At 42.5% G+C, this 24,840-nt stretch overlaps 2 protein-coding genes across 4 annotated transcripts; both read right to left on the reverse strand.

Moving 5' to 3' along the window:
• Positions 1-1,504: 1,504 nt before the first annotated feature.
• ZNF784 (zinc finger protein 784) lies at positions 1,505-6,188 on the reverse strand. 3 transcript variants are annotated; one of them, XM_025176461.2, is made up of 2 exons: positions 6,064-6,188; positions 1,505-4,189 (listed from the first exon to the last, which is right to left on the reverse strand). In XM_025176461.2, exon 2 carries the CDS (start codon positions 4,142-4,144, stop codon positions 2,141-2,143), a length of 2,004 nt encoding a protein of 667 aa, XP_025032229.1. In that variant the 5' UTR covers positions 4,145-4,189; positions 6,064-6,188; the 3' UTR covers positions 1,505-2,140. The 3 variants fall into 3 exon arrangements, with proteins under 3 accessions (XP_025032229.1, XP_025032230.1, XP_025032231.1); XM_025176462.2 differs by having other exon boundaries at positions 6,058-6,188; XM_025176463.2 differs by having other exon boundaries at positions 5,828-6,188.
• Positions 6,189-10,538: 4,350 nt separating this feature from the next.
• Positions 10,539-17,692, reverse strand: LOC107326238 (uncharacterized). Its single transcript, XM_088142643.1, has 3 exons — positions 17,287-17,692; positions 16,469-17,031; positions 10,539-13,510 (listed from the first exon to the last, which is right to left on the reverse strand). Exon 3 carries the CDS (start codon positions 13,459-13,461, stop codon positions 12,700-12,702), a length of 762 nt encoding a protein of 253 aa, XP_087998769.1. The 5' UTR covers positions 13,462-13,510; positions 16,469-17,031; positions 17,287-17,692; the 3' UTR covers positions 10,539-12,699.
• Positions 17,693-24,840: the final 7,148 nt, after the last annotated feature.

A 24,840-nucleotide genomic window follows, 5' to 3' on the forward strand; every position in this document is an offset into this window, starting at 1 on the left:
ATCTTGCTGTCCTGTGTAAAAGACAAAAGAAAGCTGCCATTGCTCAACCAGATATATCAAGGTGATCCTGGTACAGACTTCTCTTGTCCTCTGTTGCAGAGAGAAAGAGCTTTTATTGTTCTTCCAGATTTGGCCTGTTTTCTCCCAGCAAATCAGAGCATCCTTTATTTGCTCAAGACCTCTTCTGCGTGTGGGAGCAGCTTTAGATGATATTGTTAGTGTGGAAAATTTTACATGACACCCCAGAGAATAAATTTCTTTTACGTCACCTTATTCTTAAATTAGACAAATTAGACAAATCTGATTTGTATTGCGAGGACCATGTTTAGAAACAATTTAGAAACATCCTCAAGAGGATGGTGAGGTGAGGTGAGGTGAGATGAAGGTGTCCTGGAAAAATTTGAGGATACAGATTGAAATTGGAGTTCTGGATACATTTTGCATCATGAGACTGGTGACATCGCAAATAACGTCCGTTTGCAGTGCATAAGGAAAATAGCTGAGAATCCACCATGGACATTTTAAAATGTCTATGTTGTGTATAGTGAGTAAATGCAGAATTAAGAATGAATTTTGTCTTAATGAGTTTATAGAGCTTTTTAAATTCCTTTAAAAATGGAACACAACTGTTTCACTTCAATTAACAGAAAGGCATCTAAATTGACAAGAGGATTTGGGTTGGAAATATGTTGGGTAGCAACACACAGGTAGCCAGAAAGGCATTTGATTTTTTTTTTTTAAGGTGGTTCAGTTCTTTTTACATAGCTTTTCAGTCAGGTTTATATGTAAATTTATAGTGTTTGATATAAATTATTTTTTCTAAATTGCTTGGATTTATGAAGTAGGATGTCAAGAAATTTTTATTTTAGCTTTGGATATTTGCCAAAAATACAAGTTTTGGGGAGACATTTTCCTAAACTCCCTTTAAACACAGACATACACATACCAGTTTACTTCATTGGCATAATGTAAGGAATTGTTTTATTTTTATTTACTTAAATCTTTTCCCCATATATTTTTAAAATAAGTTTATACCCAATTGAAAATACAGTCATAATTAAAATGTGTGGGTTGTAACAGCTACATGAAGGGCCATGTATTGCAAAATTATATTCTATACCAACATAAAATAAAGAGTCAGAAGTAAGGCCAATTTGATTCCATGGAAGTTGTGCCCAGGCTAGTAAGTATAGAACTTCAACCCAAACTATCCATTTCCCAGGTATTTTGTTAAGTAAATTTGTAGGTAACTCAGTTTGTATCACATTTTTTCTAGTAATGGGAAACCACAGACACCTGACCCCAGCACTGGCGCTATTCACATAGCATGCTAGCTTATTGTTAACAGAACCATGATTTACTAATTTAATGGATGAGGTTGGATGAGTTCGCACAGCAACTTGCTTTAACCACAGTGGCTGGGTACACACAGTCCATTGAGCCAGTAAGATGGGCACAGCCAGTCCCCAAATCTTCTTTCCCCCAGTCTTTTTTCCATTCCTTGGCCCCACTTTAGAAATTGCACCAGGCATTGTACACATTTTAAGGCTCCTGTTCATTGGCTTGGTTTTAATATAATGTCAAACCGAAACACTGATTTGATTTCTAGACAGTTCCAAACATTAACAGGAATCAGATCCCTGCAACTCAGTCCAAGCGTAGTACCAAACCCAGGATGGCGTTATCTAAATGCATCACAGATCTGCATACTCCTTGCCTTTGCATTTTAAGCTTCCATGGTTATTCACAGTCTGGAATTAGAAACCATAATTTGATTGCAATTTCCAGTGTCTGGTTTACTGTTGTTAAGAATCAGTCAAGAAAAGCAGCATACAACTCTGTGATGTGCCTATGAAATACCAGGTCCCAGGTGACATTCCATTGGAACTGCAAGTTGGGGCACAGATATGCAACCTGGTGGTTTCCAATGATTTGGGGTACAATTCCCCACTATAAACATGCCGATTGGAGTTGATGGGCATTGAATTTCAAAACATCTGGAGGCACTGAGTTGTCTAGAAACTTGTTTACTAAAAATAAACAAGGGTACCAAATTCAGCATTCAGTATGTGAGAGTACATTTCATCCTTGGTTATTGTGTTCTACCTCCCAATGTATGAATTCCTGCTTAAAAACAAAATCAGTGCGGTTTGACACTCCAGAGCTCTTTTTCTGCTACTTTATTCCTGTGCCCCGTGCTGTCCTGCCCATGTAGTCGACGATGCTTGGCAAAGTTAGAGGAGTTATTGAAACGTCGGCAACAGACAGCACATTCAAAGGGCTTCTCTCCAGTGTGCAGCCTCCGGTGAGTGGCTAAGGCTGAGCTCTGAGTAAACCTCTTGCCACAGACACTGCAGCCAAAGGGCCTTTCGCCTGTGTGCACTCGCAGATGCTCCTTCAGATCTGTGGCGCGACGGAACTGTTTGGGGCAGGCAAAGCAGAGAAATGGCTTGGATTCATGGGCAGACTGGGAGTGTCCATCACGGGGCTCAGAATCTGGGAAGAGAAAGCAAGAAGTAGGGCTTTCTTTATCTTTCCTGTGCTGAGCAGTACTTCCAAACTGATCCCGTAAAGAGTGGCCCCTGCAAGGTCCAGAAGCACTGTAAGGTATAGAACATGGATCAGGATTCTCCAATTGCCAAGGTGATCTTCTGGCCTTCAGACTGGGAGAATAGCCTTTGGATTCATCCATTTCTATACCGGGATCTTCCCAGGCTATAATGTCTTTGTCTGAACAGGGCCACATATTTGGTTTCACTGTGAGAATGTTCACCTTTTCTGGGGCACACGTTGGAAAGCCCCCATGGGTGCTACTATCCTGTGTCAGCTCTCTTTCTCTAAAGGCTCCATGGACATTGTTTTGTTCTGGCTCTGAAATGTGGGTATTTTTGCTTTGATTCAGTCCCCTGGCATGGCTTTCCCCTCTACTATTCTGCCTCATCTCTGTACCTGCACTTCCCCCTCTGCTCTGCTTGAACCCTCTGAGGCCATTTGGCCTGCTTACTGCAAAGTCTCTATCAGAGCTCTCTTGATTCAGCTTGCTAGCAGAGCCCCTGTTGTCCCCAGCTGGCAAAAGGCCTTTCCCACAGCTGCTGTTCTCTAGCTGTAACTTGCCATTGCAGCTGTCAACCAGTTGCTTCTGTTCTTGCTGAATGGGGCTTCCTCCTGCTCTGTTTTGCCTTGAGTCATCAGTGTGATTTTCAGTGCTTGCATCTTGCAGTTGTTTGAAGCTGTGGCCATTTGGAATGGCTTCTCGGCTGTCGCCGCAATTGCTGTTTCTCCCTAGTTCCCCAATACGCCCTTTGCTATTGCTTGCCTGCTTCAGAGCGTCTATGCTGAGACTGGCTTGGCTGCCTGGCCTTATAGCAAGATCAATACCAGGACTGGCATCATCCTGTCGTAGTCCCGTTCTTTTGAAGTTATCCATGCTACCACCTGGTTGTCTCTGGTTGCGATTGCAATAACCCTCTTGGCTTAGTCTATTATTATAAAAGCAGTTTTGCCTCCCTTTAAGGTTTTGATCTGCCTTGTCCTCGTCTTCTCTCAACTCTTTGGTGGCCTGACAGCTGTTTTGCTTCGACAGAAGGGTAGGGCTTAGACTTCTGTCATCCTTTCCTTCTTTAATTTGATCCAGTTTCGTTCCAGACAGGGAATCACAGTCCTTCCCATCAACTCTCCTTTCGCTGTAACCAAATGGTGGGCCGTGAATGCGTTGGTGCTTGCGGAAGTTTGAGCCATTATTGAAAGATTTAAAGCAGACGCCGCAGTGGAAAGGCCGTTCGCCAGTGTGAATGCGCATGTGGCCAGACAGCACCGAGCTCTGAGTGAAACGCTTGCCACAGATGCCACATTCATATGGCCTTTCGCCCGTATGCACCCGTTCATGATCACGCCGGTCTGAAGCCCTCTTGAAGCGTTTAGGGCAGAAAGAGCAGCTGAAGGGCCTCTCAGCTGGGAGGACCAAAGCGTCAATACTGCTAGACAACCAGCTCTGAGGCTCTAAAAGGAGGTTTCTGCACCCCTGACATTGGGGAATTTGCTCGTGGGGCCCAGCAAGGTTTGGCAGGTCATCCTGGCACAGGGGACATGCAGTGGGTAGAACTGATCCAATCTCTTCCTTCACTGTTACTAGCTGGATCTCCATTAGCTAGTCCCCATCAGCCGAGTATTAGCTTCCCAGCATCTGTCCCTGAAGGAGGCAGAAAGGGAGGAATGTCAACTGCAAGAACAGAGCAGATCAAATGATATAAAACTCACTAGCCAGGGCTCAAATTACAGGGGGAATAGGGGTCCAGCTGCTTATTTCCTGATTTTAGAAAACTAAGTAGGGTCAGAGTGAGAGAAGCACACAGTCTGATCTGACAAGGAATGTGGCATCCAAATTTGATTTCCTCACTCATTCAAATGCATGCTGTTGTATTTACTCATTTAGGTCAATGGATATCTATGGAAAAAATCTATCTATGTGGTTGCTAGGAGTCCAAAATGACTTGATGGCACATAATCAATATCTAATGAACCTCAACAGCAATATCAATGTAACAAAATAATGGATCTCAGCTAAAAATTATCTTGCTCAACAGATGACAGCACCCAGCCAACTTTGTCCAGGCTCAGATGTTAAGCTGGCCTAATCATGGTTAATACATGGATGGGAAGCTCCAGGGAATCCCAGAGCTGCAGGCTAGCATGTTGGAAGAAGGCAATAGCAAATAACTTCCACACTTGCCAGGAAAACTGCATGATTGTGTGTGTGTGTGTGTATCCATTTAGCCCCCAGGAGTTGAACACAGCCCAAGGGTATTTTTCCCCTGACCTTTTTACAAAAAGCAGAGTATCATGGCGAAATCAACAGCTGCCAGAATACGTTTTTAACTAAAGCCAACAATGACAAAAAGCATCAGACAAATCTGGGAAATGTGTTCTTTGTGCTGCCACAAAGTAAATTCCTTTTTGCATTTCAACCCAGAGCCATAAACTGGGCTCCACCACGGGCTGGGTTGACACATCTAGGCTGAAGCCAAAACCAAATCCTATTAAGGTTCAGCACATGTGTGAGCCCTACTTCTCTCTGAGCTGGATGGGGTAAGGTGTAAAAACCTCTCGCACCTCAACAAGGAAGCCTGTTGAGAATCCCAACTATGCTTCCCTCAAGCCAGGTGCCGTCAACACTACAATTCCTATCATTCGCAGCCAGGAAGCCACAGGCCTGACTCGGAGTTGACCAAAGGGTCTTCATTTGTGCCTCTGATACTTAGAGGTTGAAGCAGGCTGGGCTACAGAGACTCCCTCTCTCCCAGCCCAGAAAAACGGAGCAGGAGGGTAACCTTTGAGAGCACTATACTGAATTCAGAGTGAAGAACAGCAGAATCCTTTTTTAACTAAAGCAGCTTTTGAACATCCAGATTCCTCCAGCTGCTCAAACTGGTTGAGATTTTCCTCCCCGACTCGGCAAGGCCATTTATAATCCGTGCTTTGCCCAACAGGGTCTTCCAAATGTGTTGGACTACAACTCCTATCACCTCCCAGGCAGTTCCCTAAACCTATAACTACGGAGCCTCACCCTGCTTCTAGCAGACCCTATCCCTAACCCTCCAAGAAAGCCTGAATCTCTGAAAATCGAGGAACTCAAGCTGTCTCCTCCAACCTTCCTGGACAACCCGTGTCCCCCACTTCACCCCCCCCCCCGCCTTTACTTGCACAGAAACCAGGTGTTCCGGGCCCGGCTGCCAGGAGCACACGCGTCGCCGTCCCCCCACCCCCGGATCCGCTATCTTCGTCCGTGAGATCGGAGGGCGCGGAGAACAATAGTCCGGAGCCGGCGAACCTTGCGCTAGCCGCGAGAGATCGGCTGGTGAGGTTGGGCGGCAGCGTGTGCCCGGTGCCAGAGACAAGGAATGCCCCTCTCTCTTACGCTCCTGCTGCAAGCTCGATTCACTGCCCCCGATTCACTTCGGATTCTTTGTCCCCAGCGGCATGGAAGTTCCGACTCATCCTTGGGCACCGCACCGGAGCCTACCGCGCCGCTGCATGCCCTCTTGCAGGACGGGTTCTCACCTGTACCTGTTTATTCACTTTAACGCAAAGCTCTTTGGCCCCAGCTCTGTTTCCAACTTTCAGCTTCCTTCACTCCGTGAACAAGCGGTGGGAGAAAGCTCTCCCCCGCCCCGCTTCTCCTATTCTGCCCATTCTCTTCCCATGCACGCGCATCCCCTTTAAATGAAACCAAAAAAAGAAATTAAAGGGACTTGCAGAGTCGGTTCCCATTTTTTGCCGGCCGTCAAAAACGCAACCCCCCCCCCCAATTTAAAGGCACAAGGCACTCCTGTAAAATCGCGAGAATCAGTCATAGGTACAGTATTGACGCTCTCATTACGTTCAGTTTAAATATTTTTCAGTGGAGCAATAAATCAGGATGAATTACAGCTGAGCCCTAAAATAATTAAAAATTCTACATGCCGAAAGATTAGGGTTATGTTGCCCAAACCCAGACGACCACTAGCGGGCCGCCAAAATAGGCAGACAAATGTGGTTCCCTGCTGTCATCCAGTGGTTGCCCGGGTTTTTGCAGCTCAGATCTGGTAGCCTTAACAGAGACCTACAGAGTGTAATAAATACAGCGAAGGTTAAGCTAACCACCCACTGTTTTCCCTGCACCTTCAGCAAACTTAATTGTGCAGGGTAGGATAACCATGTCTGGGCTGCAAAAATCCAACTGACTCGGCCAAAAAGAGAAACAGATACTTTAATCCATGTGCAATTTTGTAGCCTAGATCGAATAAACCTAATAAATCTCACTTCTCTGTAGCTGCAGCACAAACGTGCCCTGGCATTATTTTCTGCCATGTCCTCATAACACGCGTAGGCAGTTCAAAGTCGTTCTTGGCTGTCCCCATTTTCTAGTGTTTCTCCTTTACTCCCAACTCAAATGTTGCTGTCAATACTATATGATGTGCTTCACCAATTATATGGTTGCTGATGCTAAAGCAGTGCTGTTTTAAATGAGCACTAGTCCTGCGCTGCAAAGAAGGTTGATTTAAACTGGGAAAGAAAACCATGATCTGCCAGCTAAGGGGTATGACAAAACAGAATTATATACACCATCTTGATCAGTGTTTCTCAACCATGGCAACTTGAAGATGTCTGGACTTCAACTCCCAGAAATTCTGGGTGTTGCAGTCCATACATCTTCAAGTCGCTAAGGTTGAGAAACACCAATCTTGATTATTCTTAGTCAACCCCCCCCCCCCCATAATATTATAAATCCTGGTCAAAAAACAAAACGTCCTGAAGTTGCCATTCCCAACATTTCCCCATGTGATCAAGAACAAGCCATGCTTGTAACAGCAAGCATAACCTGTCAATAGCAGCAACATGGACTGGGTCCAAATGTTTTTTTGGGTTCCAGTTGAAGAGAACACACATACACACACACACATATATATATACACACACACCCCTTAGGGATGGTTGGATTCCCAGTGTTCCCTGGTTGTTGTCGGGTTCTCTTGGTTGTTTCCTTGCAGATGTTTCATTACCTGGCTAGGTAACATCATCAGTGCGAGGGAGAGTGGGGTTTACTGCTAATGAAACATCTGCAAGAAAACAACCAAGCTCAGAAAACACCAAGAATCCAACATTTGTTTTGTATTTTGAGGTGTTGGTAGGCTTAAATAGGAAGATGGGTGTATTAAGGCTTAAGATGCCAATTTCACCCCTTAAAACTCGTGAAGTCTTCCCAGATTGGAACATAGACCCACCCACTACCTGATGGAACTCTCAAGCGGGCAGAAATTAAATTAAGCCAGTGTATTGTGGGGGGTTAAGGTATTGGACTGGCCCTGCAAAGATCCAGGTTCAAGTCCACCCTCAGCCATAGAAGCTCACAGGGTTGTTGTGATGGAGAAAAATGGGAGGAGGGAGCGCTATGCGTGCCATCTTGATCTCCTGAGCAAAAGGCAGCATATACATTTAGCAAATAAATAAAAATTAAACAAATAGCCCTTGTGTAAATATGAAATATGAACTCGAGCACACTATGGCTTCTCCTGTCAACCAGAGTAACAAAATTATGATTTAGCTTAATGCGATATATATACTGCCTTTAGTTCAGAAGATCAATTTGTTATTAAAAATTGGTTATAATTGTAAAATGTAATACAAACTGAACTTAAAGAAAATAGAGAGAAGGAGTAAAAGGTGCAAGGAAAAGAAAGAAAAGAAAAAAGAAGAAAAAAGAATATAATAAAGAGAAAAGAAATATATAAAGAAGTGACTTTCAACCTTCATCACAAGTATAAATAAATTTAGTAACTCTTCATTGTCTCTAAAAGTTACAGACATTTATCTCTTCATCCCATATCCCATCCCGTATCTATTAAAAAAACCCTAAAACATCATCTTTTCAGTCCTGGTGTCAGCAGAAAGTCCAAAAAGAGTAGCCAGAGATAACATCTTATTTTAACCTTGATCAAATAAACTATTATATTCCTCCCTTTTACTTTTAACAGTCTTAATCTTTAGTTCATCAAATATTGTCGTAGGATTTTATTTATTTATTCAATTTATATAGCCATCCATCTCAGACCAGTGACTCTGATTTCTCTTCATTTCTCCTTTGTCCCTTTGCACAGAGTTCTTCAAAGCTTTAACAAAACTCTTTTGTAAATCCAATAGGAAAAAATTATCCAGGTCACTCTCTTGGTTTGTCATTTGTATTTCCCTTTTAAATTTTAAAACCTCAACCAGTTTCTTTTGTAGATCCAATGACGCATCCTTTTCTAAATAATTTTCTTGGCCTGTCAGTTTTAAATCCACTTTCGATACCATCTCTGTCTTGTCAGATAAATTTTGTTCTACATCTGACATTTCTTCAATAACATCTTTTGGACATAATCTATCCATAGAACAAGACATCATTACTGACATTGTTGATATTGTGGCTACCATTTTTTCAATTCCATTCTTCAAAAGTCTTCTTCAGTATTTTTATTGTCATAACCATCTTGCAGGCTTGTATATCTTTCCTTTACCTAAAATCTTTAGTCCCTCTAATGTCCAGTTTTTGAAATCATGGAATTGTTTATCCATGTTTTGTCTTGTAAAAACCAAAACAGGATCAATTTCCCATAAGAAGTTGTACTTTATAATTAATTCTAAAATCTTATTGTAAAAGTTTCAACATTCCAATTTTATCTAGACCAGGGGTCGGGAACCTTTTTGTCTGAGAGAGCCATGAACGCCACATATTTTAAAATGTAATTCCATGAGAGCCATACAATATGTTTAAAACTAAATACAAGTAAATGTGTGCATTTTATGTAAGACCAACACTTTTAAAGGAGGTTAGGCCCAAGCCGGGGGCTCGATTTTCGGCCACTGGTGGAAAGTGGCACCGTGCCTGAAATATGTACCTCGTTGGGGCCACAAACAGGGGGCCAGCCCAAGATGAGGACTCACCCAACAGAGCAGGGGCAGCGGAAGCAGGATGCAAAGCGGTGCACCCGGATCACATTCGCATGGGGCGCCGATGGGAGCTAGGCCGAAGCCGGGGCCTCGATTTGCGGCTGCCTGTGGAGGATGATGCGGCTCCAGGCCCATTCAGCCGCGGATGCTGCGGGGCAAGGTAGGGTGAGTCCCCAGGATGCCAGATGCGGATGCGATGCGAAGGGCGTGGCCTGCGCTCGGCGGATAGAAGACGTGTTCTAAGCCTTACCCCGTTATTTTTTTTATTAAAGATTTGGCAGCGAGCCAGATGCAGCCATCAAAAGAGCCACGTCTGGCTCGCGAGCCATAGGCTCCTGACCCCTGATCTAGACCCTTAGTCTGTTCATAACTTTCTAAGATCAAAATCTTATTTAGCTCTTTTGCTGTTTATTTCAGATTCTTTAAATTCTTAAGCTTATAATTAAAGCTTTCCTTCATTCAGGATTAAAGGCAGACTCACCCGGCATTTTCAAATTTGTCATCCAAAGGTCTCTAATAGCTTAAAAGTAGTTAATGAGCAATTACTGAAAGTGGTAAGAAATTAAGGTTTGTGATCTTAGTGTCCTTTGAAAGTCTCCACTGTGGCTGCAAGCAAGATGGCTAATCCCGTCATCTCCCGGTGCTCAAACCTCTGGAAATCCGCTGTACTAGAGTTTCTTAGTGGGAAGTAGCCAGCCAGAGCATATGTGAGTGATCTCCCATCCTCTCCTTATCCAGAGAGGTTCCAAGGAACTGGGGTACTCACTGGTTTCTTGGTCTTTACCACAGTCATTGGCTCTGCTTTTGCAGAGCCATCTTCACTTTGCCATACCTCCCCCAGAAGCTCTTAATGTGTGAATGCTTTGCTCTTCAAGGCATGTCAGCTTTCATTATCCACCATCCCCCACCCCGGAGCACCATCTTGGATTATTAGACAGTAATGAGATGTGTACCAACAGCTGGAATTTTTTTTTATAATTTTCCAATCATTTACACCATCCCTAAAAGAAATACAACTGAGATATTTTTGCAAAATAAGCAACTCTGCTGGTTTAGAGTGCTAGTGTATTTTCTTTTACTAGTTGGTTGATTTGTCAGTGTTTGTCTGGCATTATTAGAAAAGCCGTTGTTCCATATTTTCTGCCCATCCACACCCAAAAGGCTCACTTCTGGGCCACAGATCTACAAGATAGAGGTTACATAGCATGACTTTATTTGTACAGCACATGAAAATGAACCGGAATCCCAGAGAATTGTTTTTAATTAAAAAAGAGAGCAAAAACAGACATAGGTCAAATATACAACACTAAGCATGAAGTAGAGGAAATGTGGCCACAGCATCTCCCTGACCAGATAGCAGTCCACCTGGTACTTTGCAACACATACCTGCATAGCAGTCTCTCCTGCTTATTCACCCACACTCACATCACACCCACGCTACCAGGGAAACAGACCCTAAAATCTGTTAAAATATTGCAGGAAACCATAGCACCTTTCCCAAAGCCAACCTTAGGACTACCATATCAGGACACCAATAGTGCAGTCAACCACTAGGTGGCAATATAAAGAGACTCAAAACATTATTTGCTGCAACACAGCGGTCATCTGGATTTTTACAATCCACATATGGTAGTCCAGCCCGTGTGTGTGTGTGGGGGGGGTGTCTTTTGCTGCCATCCTGGGGTTTAGAGCAGTGTTTCTCAACTTCAGCAACATGAAAATCCATGAAACTCCCCAGCCAGCGTGCTGAGGTTAGAAACACTAGTTCAGAGTTAAGCTCAAGACTTCACCAGTTTTGGCCCAAAATTATCTGAGGAGCTGGGTTAAAATGGTGCCACCTAATTTGAGAAATTAAAAGAAATTAAACTAGACCTGACAAGAGTATAGATGAGTCCATACATGGAACTGACTGAAATCTGAACTAAAAATCTTTTGGAAGGAATCCTGAGTAACCAATTTTTCACTTGAAAAAAATTGAGGGTTTCAAGTTAAGAGTGCTCAGGCCTGACAGTAAAGGAATGTCCCATATTTTATCCTTCACTGCCTCGCTTCCTACACTGGGTTTTTATGGTTGTAAAAATCAAAGTGGAGCAGTGCTTGAATTTTGAGAGGAAAGAGGGGAGGCTTAATAAAGCAAACATCACTCCGATTCCTCCTAGTTTCAACCAAACCATGGTCCTCTGTAGCCTTCCAAAAGCAGTACCTGTGGGGCTGTAAAAGAAACACACCTCCCCTCACTTCTTTCTAATTTCACATTAGAGCCAAATCCTTGTTTTCCAGGAGCTATGGAGTTTAGCTGACATTTTACCCAGCCTCTTCTATCATTCACTTGGACAAAAGTGCTCTGTTCTCTTTGAAATCCTATGTAGAAAAAAAAGGTATCCTCATAGCGGCCCAATTTAGCATCCCTTCCCACACCAGTTGGAATATTTATACAAACTCTAGAATGGATAGCAATGCCGTAGTTTTCCACCAGGCCACGGTGTCCATGCTGTTTGTGGGTTGACGGATACATGAAAAGGGAGGCCTATTTCCAGGCTCAGCAGGCGGTAGATTTCAATACCAGTTCTACAAATGCATTATTAATAGGCATGCAATGTCAGCCTACCTGATCACGCGTCTTTTGGGCATAGATAATAAAGGCAGCGTTTATGCAGCATGTGCAAGTCTAGGCAGTGTCTGTCGGAGTCTCCCTGCCATTTAGGCATGGCAAGAGAAAACGGCTCCTGCCAGAACACTGTAGCCAAGCTAAATGCAACCAGGCTATGCTTCGTATGGTGGAGAAGCAATGTTCAGCCATTGTATCCATGCTAGGTGTGCATTGCCTATAGGGGCAGTGGTAACAGTGACGTCTGGGAGCGAAGCAGGAGGGAAAGGATCTTCCTGGCAGGTTGGGGGGGAACATACAGGCATGACACGCTCTAGTATCTATAAAAGACCATACTAGGTCCTTGTTGGCATGAGAAAGTAGGAGATGTCCATGCCAAATCTTGGCAAGCTGGTTTCAGCATGCCTGCTAATTTTTAGCACACCTGGGAGAAATTCTCCACTCCAGTTTTTCCTATGGAACAAGTTGTCGTTGGGCTGACCGATGTGGAAGTATCAGATTCATAAAACACAGGCAGATTTAAGCAGGCTAGGATTACCATAGCATGCATGGAAGCTAGCGCAGCCTGGATGACACTTTCCTAAATAGGTCTTCAGGCCACATTAAGTCCCTCCCAAGATCAGTCTTTACGGTGTGGGGAGGAGCTGCAGACGGTGCTTCCGGCGGATGTGCCTTTGGAGGGTGTTGCGCTCCCCAAAGCGCATGTGGCACGCTTCACACTGGTACGGTCGCTCGCCAGTGTGCACCCGCTGGTGATGTGAGAGCTCTCCAGAGTCACGGAAGCGGCGCTGACAGATGGGGCACTGATGAGGCTTCCGGCCCGAGTGGGTATACTTATGGCGCTCCAAGTGGGAAGTGCGCTTGAAAGCTTTGCCACATGCTCGGCAGACATGGGGCTTACTTTCTGAGTGAGTAATGCTGTGGCGTTGCAGGTAAGACAGGTACTCAAATGTTCGCAAGCATACAGGGCAGCTATATACCTTGCGCAAGGTCCCCCCACTCCCACCCCCTTCAGGGCCCCCTGCTGTCCCCACTCCCTCTTCCACCAGTACAGTATATGGCAGCCCTTGACTATCAATCAACAAGTAATGCCCTAGTCGAGAGGTTTCTCCTTGGTCGAGGCCTCCTGTTGTCACTCCAGGAGCATGTACCCGCCTGTCTGCTCCTGGTAACCCATTCAAGCTCTGAACAAGGGTGCCACTAGGAGAAGGTGCTGGTGGGCGAGAGAGTTTAGGAGGTGAAGATCGGGCATCCTCTCCCTCGACTCCCATCTCCAGCTTGATGTGCTGTCCCACATTGCTTATGGATTCTTGCAGGTAGGAGGTTTCCAAAGCCTCTGGTAGTTTATGAGGATCTCTTATAGATTTGGAATGTCTCTGCAGCTCCATAAGTTTCGTATGAGTGTATGAGTGATTTCCTTGGGCTGGAATGCCAAGTCTGCAAAAAAAAAAAAAAAAAAAAAAAAAAAAAAACCCTGCAGGAATTAACCTATGGAAGGTAGTAATATGTTAATACATACATACATAGTTTTAAAAAACAGTCATACAGGAACAGCCACAAAAGTTTTAGGGGTGAAACTATTAAACTTTAGTTAAATTAGTTTCACTTTAGTTAAACAGCTGTTGTTGACTTTTAAGTATACAAAATTAAGCAGTTTAAACACATAAAATTAGCATCTTAATACAGGTGTCTTTTGGACTCAGTGAAGAAAACCCTACATTACACTTGGATACAGACTCTCATAGACTGAATTCACATATCACACAACATAAACCATAATATTATTTGTTTGGACGTGGCTTACAGTTATGAACTTAGCCAACTGTATTTTATTCTTCAGACCAAAGTGACATCGAGTTATGGCTCAGAGCAGAAGTAGTAACATTTTTCAGCTGGGGGGGTCCACACTATTTTCTTTCCTGGCTGCCAGTGGTGACTTGACAAGTGGTGTCAACACCAGAGGAGATGCAGCTTAAAATTTTCTGCCCATTTTTCCTCCCGTTTGGGGGCAGGGAGGAATTAAATATGGAATGAATGCATTTTGCCTCACAGAGGCTTTCAGAACCATTTTTCATCCTTATTTAGTGTTTTTATTTAAATCACACTTTTATTTAAATTTATTTATTTAAAAATTTAAATTTTTTATTTAAAAAATCACACTGTTTAAAAGTATCCATTTTGCTAATGAGTTTTAGCAAGACAATTTGGCTGGTGCCTGATGCCCTATCAATTAAACTTTTCAGCCATTAATCCAGTGACATCCCAAGCCTGTGCATATCTAGTTAGAAGTGAATTTTATTCTGTTCAGGGAGATTACTCCAGCTAAGTATCCTTATGATTAAAATCTAAGGCAATCTAAGGAACACTAACTTGGCAGCAAATCCAACTCTACTATTTCATTTTATATTTTGGATACTACATTTCAAAACTGGCTTTCCCAACGTAAATGGGTTAACTTATCTTTGAATGCACAGGATTGGGCTGCAAAACTACAATTGATTATATCCTTGATCATATCTAAAGTTTGTAGTCCCAACCAGCAAGACTGCAATTCTAAGCACAGTTAATTAGGAAAGGCCCACTGGACACACTAGACCTGGAAACTTGTATTCTGTATAGCAACAAATATTTTAGCTGGTAGCAAAATAACTGCCCTTGCCTTCTTTCACTTCCCTCAGCAATGTGATTCAGCAGAATTCTGGGAAATCTGGGCAGGCATTACTCCTTAACACCCAACAAAATGTTTATGAGCGCTACAAAAGTCAAGTCTCCTGACAAAACCTATAAATAATACACGAAGTATTTGCTGTCTTTAATAAACATGTGACTCGCTGTTACCTTAATCCTTATCATCTGTGTCCATGATAATCAGATTTCGCTCTTTAAAAGTTGGCCCATACAGCAGATACTCTATGTAAAATTCATGTCAACAATAACAGAAAAGATGCAAAACAAGAAATCTAAAGAAAGATTGACTAACATGGTGAGAATTAATCATCTCCAACAGCCTTCTCCAACTCTACACTTTCTAGATGTGTTAACAACATAAGAATGTAAGAAGAGCAAGGCTGGGTCAGGACAAAGACCCAATAAGTCCAATATTCTGGCCAAGTGGCCAACCCAATGACTATACTGGCTCAGGGATGATAGGCATTGTAGATCAACACATTTGCAAGGATCAGGTAAGAGAAATCTGCTCTTCAGAATGAGGCAAGTTACATTATATATACTACAACCTCTAAAGTTATAATTTCTTAATTAATTAAACCACCACCACCACCACTATTACTACTATTATTACTAAGAGCCAGGTTGGTGTAGTGGTTAATGCATCAGGCTAGAAACCAGGAAACTGAGTTCTAGTCCTGTCTTAGGCATAAAGCCAGCTGGGTGATCTTGGGCCAGTCACTCTCTCTCAGCCCTAGGAAGAAGGCAATAGCGAGACATTTCTGAAAACGTGCCAAGAAAACTGCAGGGATTTGTCCAGGCAGTCTCCAGAAGTCAACACTGACCCAAAGGGACAAACAAAAAAAATCCCTTATAACTAAAGAAAGGATGAGAAAGACTGAGATGTGCATAAAAAAGTTAACTTAGCTTTTAAGGAACATAGACTGGCTTAAACATCAAAATTGACATTAAATCTAAGAAACAGCTTATTCAAAAGTTGTGCATGTAGCTATCTTTAAACAACATTTAGGGAAATGGCAAGGGGTTCCTGATAAGGATGCCTGGCTTCTTGTGTGGCAGCAGCAATTGGAAGGTCAGTGTATTTGGGACTTGGATGTCTCCTCTGAATTTCTCCTAAGTTTGTGGCTTTGTGTTTTGTTCTCATTTGAAGCTTTTCATTTCCAGCTTAGCCAATCAGATGCTTTTGGGAAGTTTGCAGAGGAAATCATAAAAGCAGCAGTGTTCCCTTACTGTTTGTACCCAGCTTCAGAGTTATACAGAAGTGCTTCTGAATGTGGAGGCTCAGTATTTCGTTTATAATGCCTTATAGGAGAGGCATGCAGTGGTAGCTGAGGATGGAACAGATTGGAAGAGGCGAATATGTGTAGCTCAGAGAACCCCAAGGACTCCACAGATTGGAAGAACTGGAAGAGCTATATGGTGGAACTGGCAAAGTAACTGGATCTTGGATTCCCCCACTTTTTGGACAAGCCAACCTGCACTCCTATGACTCTCCTGCTTGAATACTACATGCCAGTAGGCCATCCCTCCAATTACCATATGCAACAACTTTTCTCCATTCCTAATCTTGGACTCGTATGCAGTCTGAGGACTGGCGTCTAAATTCCACAGAAAGATTTTGGCTGAAGTCCATGTGCTTCCTCCTTCCTCTCCCAAATAACATCAGTACCCATACATAGGAGAAATCAAGCCAGGCTCCAAACTTACCCTGCTTGGGTGACGTTCCAAAATCTCTGTTCTCAACTCTCATTTCGGCACCTAAGTTTCGCAGCAAGATGCGGCTGGTGCCACCATGAGCCTTGTGCTACCATCCCGTCGAAAGATGCCACAATAATGTCCAGGCAATGAGTGAGGTCCTTGGGCCACCTATCAAGGTGACAGAATCAACTGGCCAGGAGCGATATAAATCCAAGATCTCTGTGAGGATGTGCCTGACAGAACATACTCCTGCCTAAAAGGCTCAGGAAGAAAAAGACGAGCAGTGGCACCTTCGATGCGGCAGACAGCAATCCAGAAGTAACAATCCAGACAGCAGCAAAGTTGTCCAAGGCACAGTAATTATCGAATGGGTCCAAGATTGGGGGCACCTACCCAGCAGGCACAGCTGGCAGCAAGCAATGCCAAAACATCCTGGCAGCGGCAGATGAATCCAGGCTGATTATTTGCTCAAAGGCTTGGGGGAGTTAGCACTGGGCTCCCAATATCAGTTTAAAATCAGCCACCTCCACCTCCAAGCTGCCACCATCCGATTCGCGCTAACAGTGTGGTTCCTGTGATGAGGCAGAGAGAGAGAGAATCGTTCTGTATATGGTAGCTGCCACCTACCGTCCTCCCACTCCCCAAAATCAATAATGGGGGATATACAGATCAGGGTATCTGTTCCCCTATTAGTGCCTCATTGGACAGAGGGACCTGTCCTAAAGAAAGGGAAGGGAGAACTCAAGAGGACGAGGTCGGAAGAAATAAAGAAGGGAAGACACTGAGGAGAAGGATAAGAAGATCTCTCTAAAGGGTGGAGGATCTACCTAGATCTGGGGTGGGTGGGTAAGGCTGAGGGTGGCGGAGGAGGAGAAAGAGGAGGAGTGAGTGTCACAGCGAAAAACGTCCTGACGGAAACGCAGCAGTTTCTCCCACCGGCTTAGGCTACAGCGGTTCCCGGGTAAACATTCCTCCTGTAGGATTTGAAAAGGCGGCGGGGGGGGGGGGGGTCCCCAGTGCCTCCCACGGAAGCAAGAGATCCCGGGTCCTGGTCGTCCCTGTTTCCCCAGTTCGCGTCCCGCGTAAACTCCCTCTCCGCTTGCTCCACCTTCTCTCGGAAAAAAAAACAAGAAAGAAAAAACTGGCTTTTCATTTATGCGCAGCCCCGGAATCTTTTCTAAGCGCCAGTGAACCCTAATAGAGAAAGCAAGGTCATAGAATAAGGTGTCCCAGCTGTGGCTGCTTCCAGCGCAGGGAGAGGCACCCATTCTGGCAGAAGATTGGGGGGGGGGGTTTCTTTGCCCGGAGGTGTGATTTTTCTGGCCCCCAGCCAGGACTTCTCTGCTGGGGCTGAAGTCCTGCGGTCCCTTATCTACGTTCCGTTCGTGGACCGGAGGACGCTTCGCTCCCGGGAACAAATGCAAAAAGTTAATCCAGGCATTTTGGTTTCTAACCGTGCCCAGTCCTCAGGAATCCTACTCTTACCCCAAGACTCAAAGTCTTGAGCTTCTGCTCAAATCCATCCAATCCCTCCTAACTTTTGCGCTGCCCGAAGAAGCCGATTGCAGTCCTACGTCCCATTTCCAGGGGATCTGTTTTGCACGCCGCCGCCCCCTCCCCCGGGTATCTTTTGCCTAAAATACAGGCAAAGATTTCCAGGCCTATCTTATCGAACCGAAAGCACTGCACATGTGTGTATGGTGTTTAAGAAGGACTAATAAATATAAATGTAGCTTTTCCCAGAAGGGAACAGCTGAACAGTGAGCCATTACTGCACATTAATGCGGCATAGACTATATTAATTATCTAGTTAAGCGCCAACTGGATGATATTACCAGTAACTAGATACATGGATGGCTTGAAGTTGTACTTAAAAAAGATTCTGGAGTGCCACAAAAGTCAGCCCTGGGCCCTGTCCTTTCCAACATTTTTATTAAAGACCTGGATGTGGAAGTGGAGGAACCTGCTTATCAAATTGACTTGTGATTCAGAAAGACAGAAATAAAAATGCTTCTGGCAGGTTAAAGAAATGGGCTAAAAATAACAAAATGTAAAGAGAGAAACACAAGCATCTTTATTTCAGAATCAGAAATGGAATGAAGAGATGGCAGATACTTTACTTAAAAACAGTGTTTGTGAAGTTGTGGTGCCCCGGGGGGAGTGGGGTGGAGCAAGGTCCGTCTACACATTTGCTCCCACACCCCGGAATTCTAGGCAGGATTTGTGGGGCTCTGTGACACTTTTGGCCAAAGACACCTAGCAGAGTTTCTACTTCTGTGTGTACTGTGGACAGCAGCATTTTAAAGGCCCAGTCACAGCATCAGCCAGTCAGAAGGAGGACCATAAGGGTACAGACCACCTATTGGTTTGCAAGAGCATGCTTTATATCCCACCTTTCCTGCAAGGGCTCAAGGTGGTGCACCTTGCCTTGAATCCTCCCATTCATCCCCCCAACAATCACCTAGAGAAATAGTTTGGGGAAAGTGTTACAGTATTGGCCCAAATTATTTATTAGATTTATAGCCTGCCATTCATTTAGGAGCTCAAGGCAGTATACATAGCACTCTGTCCTCTTACTTTTCCCAGCAACGACCCTGAGAGGTAGATTGGGATGACAGAAAGGGCCTTGCCCAAAGTCACCCTGGGATCTTCAGTGGCTAGAGGTAGAATTGAACCAGGTCTCTGCACTCCTGGCCCAACACCTTAACCATATCAAATATTATATATTTAAAAATTGAAATATTAAATCCAGAAGAGCTGAAGAAGTCTCCTATTCCATGGCACACTGAAATTCTGAAAAATAAAACAACAACTGAAGAAAAATTGGAGCTTGAAACTTTTTGAAATAAGCATATATTTTTGTGGACTTGCCATCAGAAATTCTGTTTATTTCCACTGTTTTGTTTCTGCTGGAATAATTCGGAGCATAAACTTGAAACCATCTATTCAAATAGCTGTAAGTTAAAATACTCCCATGAACGTTTCAGACACTTTGAGGAAAGAAACAGGACATGCTGGGTTATATTTTGAGAGCAGTGATCTTCTGATTGGGCAACCCCACCTTGCCCTAGAGATAGATTTTCTCTGATTGGCTCTAAGTAACTGCCCAGTCTGGCTAGCTGGGCTTAGAAACTTAGTAGGGATAAACCTAGTTAGTACTTTGATGGGAAACTTCTAGGGAATTTCAGGACTGTAGGTGAGACTGGGGAAAAACATCTCTACAGAAAAACTATTCTGTACTCTTGCTAAGAGAAATGCACAGATATGTTCATGAGTTAAGCTTGATTAAAGGAGAATTTACTTCACCTAACCACCCCTGTGAGAGCCAGTTGGGTGTAGTGGTTAAGGCACTGGGCTAGAAACCAGGAGACTGTGAGGTCTAGTCCTGCCTTAGGCACGAAGCCAGCTGGGGGACTTTGGGCCAGTCACTCCCTCTCAGCCCTAAGAAACCACTTCCAAAAATGTTGCCAAGAAAACTTGGCAGAGAAAGACCTGTCCATGTAGGTGCCAGGAGTCAAGATTGACTGGAAAATACCAAATAAATAAATAAAACAAAACTAGTCCTATACTTGCAAAACATATTACCTCACTGTGATTCTACCATGTATAGGTGGAGCTGCAACTCACGGGTGATTTTATGCTCGTCACTCTTAGCCCGGTCTACCTCAAAAGGTGGTTGTATGAACAGAATTAGGGGAGATCCCCATGTAAGCCAATTTTTCTCACAGCGAAAAAAAACCCAGGATGTGAATATAACAGTAAGTACACAAGTAACATCAATCACCAGAGTATTGTGCACATACAGGTAGTCCTTGTTTAGTGACCACAATTGGGACCAGCAACTTGGTCATTAAGCAAAGCAGTCACTAAGTGAAACATCACGATTTTACAATCTTACTTCAGCTCTCCTTTGCTTTACAGACCTCGTAAATGTGAGGACTGATCACAAGTTACCTTTTCATCATTGTAACTGTGAATGGTCACTAAACAAGACAGTCGCTAAATGAGGACAACCTTTACTTATTGCTGTATTGCTTGCATATGAACAATATGCGTCTTCTCATTTATTTATTAGATTAATATCCATGCATTTTCTTCAGGAGCTCAAGGGGGGACTTATTTATTTATTTGTTTGTTTATTTATTTATTAAATTTATCTCTGTCCATCTCCCCCTAATGGGGGACTCTGGGCGATTCACAAAATCCATTAAAACAATAAATATATAAAACATAAAAACTGTACAAAACATTACCAATCAAGAAAAAGTCCAAGAGGCTGATGATTACCAGAGCTGCAGACAACAGGGCTAGCCATGCCCACACTTGCTGACTTCCCTCCCCACCCCAGGCCAAGTGGCAGAGCCAGGTCTTCAGATCTCTCCGGAAGGCCAAGAGTGAGGGGGCCAATCTCACCTCCCGGGGCAAGATATTCCAAAGGGCAGGGCTACAGCAGAGAAGGCCTGCCTTCTGGACCCCACTAATTGGAGCTCTTTTTACCGAGGGGTCCGAAGCATTATTTAGAACTCTCTCCTCCAGTATTTCCTCAAAACAGCAACTTTGTGAGGTAGGTTGGGCTGATAGAGAATGATTGACCCAAAGTCACCCAAGGGGCTTCCATGGCTGAGGATGGACTTGAATCTGGGTCTCCCCAGGCTTAGTCCAAGATCGTAACCACTATACCACTTGGCTAAATATTAGACTTAATAAAATATCCTAAATAAAATAAATAATCGAGGATTGCAAACTTCCATAGTCAAAGAGGCAGCATAGTTTTGTTCACAGAGTTTCTTGGGCTGGTGAAAATGATCAGATCACAGCGTTATCACATCCTGAAAGGCTTTGTGTTTTCTAACTTTTTTCAGCTTGAATAATGATTATCAGTGGTGAGGCAATTTTCATCGGGCTGTTTTCCTCTTCAGTCGTTAAACTACTTGTATGGCCACCATAAGGGCAGAAGCCTTTAAGGCAACTTAGAGCAGTTATATACTGCTTCATATACATAAGAGAAACACATACTTCCAGGTGGGTTACAGACAGTTTCACCTCCCGTCCCCAGTCCACTTTCAGTCATCTACATTCATCTTCCTTTACTCATCTGTGTTGATGGATTCTGCTTCCACCCAAGCTATTTCCAGGTGACAGTAAATGCTTTCCTCCACCCTGATTCAGTGGCTTTTGGGGATGGTCTGATGCCTCAGCCTATGAAATGTTGTTCTACTGATGAAGTGATTTCAGAATAGGGTGGCTGTGGCCTCGCATTGCACTAAACCATAATGCAATTTATTTGTCTGTGGCTTAGCATATTGTGCAAACGCTGTCCTTTATGACTTAGCACAGTGTGTGAACCCAGCAATTGTGGTTTTGTCAGTAAACCATGGTGAAGCAAAGTATACTGAGCATGTCTTGACACGGTGCAAACAGAATATGCTTGGGGGGGGTGAGAAATGTCAGCTTGTTTGGAAAGGTCTATCACCCAGCTTGTCCTTGGAACCTAAGCAGGCCAGGGCTTGATAACTATTTGGAGAAGAAGCCATTAGGAAGCGCTAAATTGCTCTTGTGCGCAACATCATGATGCAAGTATGAAAGGATGGAGTTTACATTGCAACATCAGAATGCAGATTTCGTCCTTTATCACTGCTGTTAGGGTTAGGATGCCTGTGTAACTGGTGCCAAGAAACTGCCTGGATGTATTCATGTAGTCACCAGAGGTAAAGCTCATCTCAAAAGTATCTTTTCCTTTTTAACCAGCAGCACCCCAACCTGAACCTCAAACTGTGTCTCTTTAAAAACTGCCATGCCTCTCTTTATTTTTGTTTTTTGCCTAATGGAATATACTGAGGTCGGAACCAAGTTCAAAATAGATTTTATTTTCCCCAGACTAGACAAATCAATGGCCAGGGATGTCCATAGAAAACCTAAATGATGCCACAATTACATCACATGCGTGGTGACCAAACTTTGGATATACATATATATATAGCACCTTTGGTTGGATGGACAGTATTAGGATCTAAATACAATAAAACTGTAGTATCTCTGGAAACAATTATGTCAGTTAGAAAGCTATGGAATTAAATGTCTAATAAAAAAAAGATTCGATCCTTTTTCCCATGCTAAATTGACTTTATGAGGAAACCCAACATTAAAAATTGGGAAAAAGATGGTGATATGGGAAATTGGATGGAAGCGGGGTTATTGACTTTGGACCAATTGATAGATGATGAATTTTTAACATATGCTACATAATATTAACATATGCTACTTAATATTACGTTAAGTGATATTTAATATAAATATCATCTATCAGATGTAACTCAGTGGCAATATTTAGTTTGTTAACAGCATTATTTGAACCAGCAGCATTTTCAGCTTCTGAAACATCTGAGATACTGGAACAACTTGTTAAATCCTTTAAAACTAAAAACTATTCGTTTTTATAAGTATTTGTTATGAATAAATCAAGTTGATATGCATATGCTGAGAGATGAATGGAATAAAGAATTAGGAACCTCTTCCTATATTGCCTAGACAACAGGAGAATGTCTTAACTTCTAGAGTAAGAGTGTCAATGGACCTTAAACTATGACTTATACAACAAAACATAATATTTAGAATTTATTTGACTACTACATTTGTATAGAAAAGGATGGTCTAAGACAGCATTTTGGTGGAGATGTAATAAGGACAATACTTCTTTAAAACACATGTTGTTATAATGTCCTATATTTACTAAGTTTTGGGAAAAAGTACTGGGCCATATAAATTGTGCAACAAAAGCTAATTTTTTCAGAGAATAATACTCTTTTGAATTACATACCTAGTACATGGAACTTGACAATTGGACAACGTAAACGGATTCTCCGTGCCCTCACTGTGGCTAAAAGACTCATATTGCAGCATTGAAAAGATAAATGTACGGCCCCATTTCTCAATGGATTGAAGATCTGATTGCACTTGCCACTTATGAATGGATTGCCTATAGATGTAGACTTTTTATGGACGAGTATAATGAAATATGGGACTTATTTATGTAAAATACAGCAGGTTTTTTAAAAAATGAAATTCATATAAATGTATTAGAAACATATACGTACTTGAATATTTACATTAGATAAGTATATGTAGAATTGTAACTGTTTACTGTTATAATGACAATGACATATCACACTACGTTTTTTTTTCCTTTGTCATACTTTTTAACTTTTTTGTAAGGCACTTTTAATGTTTTTTTCTTTGACGATATATGTATTTCCATCATTATTATCATTGTTTTGCTTTTTTCCTTTTTCTTTTCTTTTTGTTATTAATTAAAAAGCAATAAAAATAGATTAAAAAACATGTGTGGTGACCTCATCATGTAAATGGCACTGTTATGAACTTGCATCCTTTATAAGCATATAAATCACATCATATGTGTTACATCATCACTATGCCCCTTTCATCATTTGTCCCCCTTGGATGTCCTTACCCCCAACTATAGCCTGGTTCATATAACATATTAAGCTATTATAAAAATTGTTTCATTTCAGCTTAGTGTGTTCCATGAACTCAGCTATTACGATTGTAAACCATTATTATGATTTAGTATGTTGTACTGGTGTTTAACAATCCATGGTTAAGCAAATTATGGTTTAGCATGAGCTAAGTATGTAAACCTAATCTATATATTTATCCTAAACATCTGGAAATCTACATGTTTTAATAGATCCTAATCTAGTTGAATATCTTTTTCCCCACCCTATTTTACAACAGATCATGCAATTTTCATAAATTTAACATTAAGTCAACCTTTCCTCACCCACTCCCTGGTATTTTTCATCTCCTTTCCCTTCTCTCTCCCCGTCTGCTGGTTTGCAAGATCTTCCCCAAGAGATTTTCAGATCTCCTAATTTTAGTTGCGTATAATAAAAGTCATGCTTGCTTATGGGTTTAGATTTTTTTCTTTCTTTCTTATGAACCAGTCTGGCTTATTTTATTTATCTTCTAAGAAATGGTTGGGTGATTTTGACCCCGCCTCACACTCCATATGCAACAATTAATCATGCAAGTAGTTATAAAAAGATTTGGAGAAAAACAAAATGCTATGACAGTCATATTCTTCTGCTCATCTCTTATCAGTGGAAGAATGATAGATGGAAGATATGCGATATAATTAGGGTGAGGCTTTCCTTTCCTTCATGGAAATCATAACTTCAACCCACTAGGATAATGATCAGACACCCCTAGTCTATTTTTAATTTTAATTATGACTTTTGGTGTTAAAATCATGTCTGTTTCTGCACATTCTAATTCTATTTTGGCATCCTTTCAAATTCCTTCACATTCTCCATTCTCTCCCCAGTTATGACAGAGGTTCCTCTCTGTTTAATTTGCCACATCCT

The sequence above is a fragment of the Python bivittatus genome, unplaced genomic scaffold (assembly GCF_059951505.1).
Source record: "Python bivittatus isolate LINGU-HERP-01145 unplaced genomic scaffold, Pbiv_v1 ctg000440_np1212, whole genome shotgun sequence".
Taxonomy (NCBI): Eukaryota; Metazoa; Chordata; class Lepidosauria; order Squamata; family Pythonidae; genus Python; species Python bivittatus.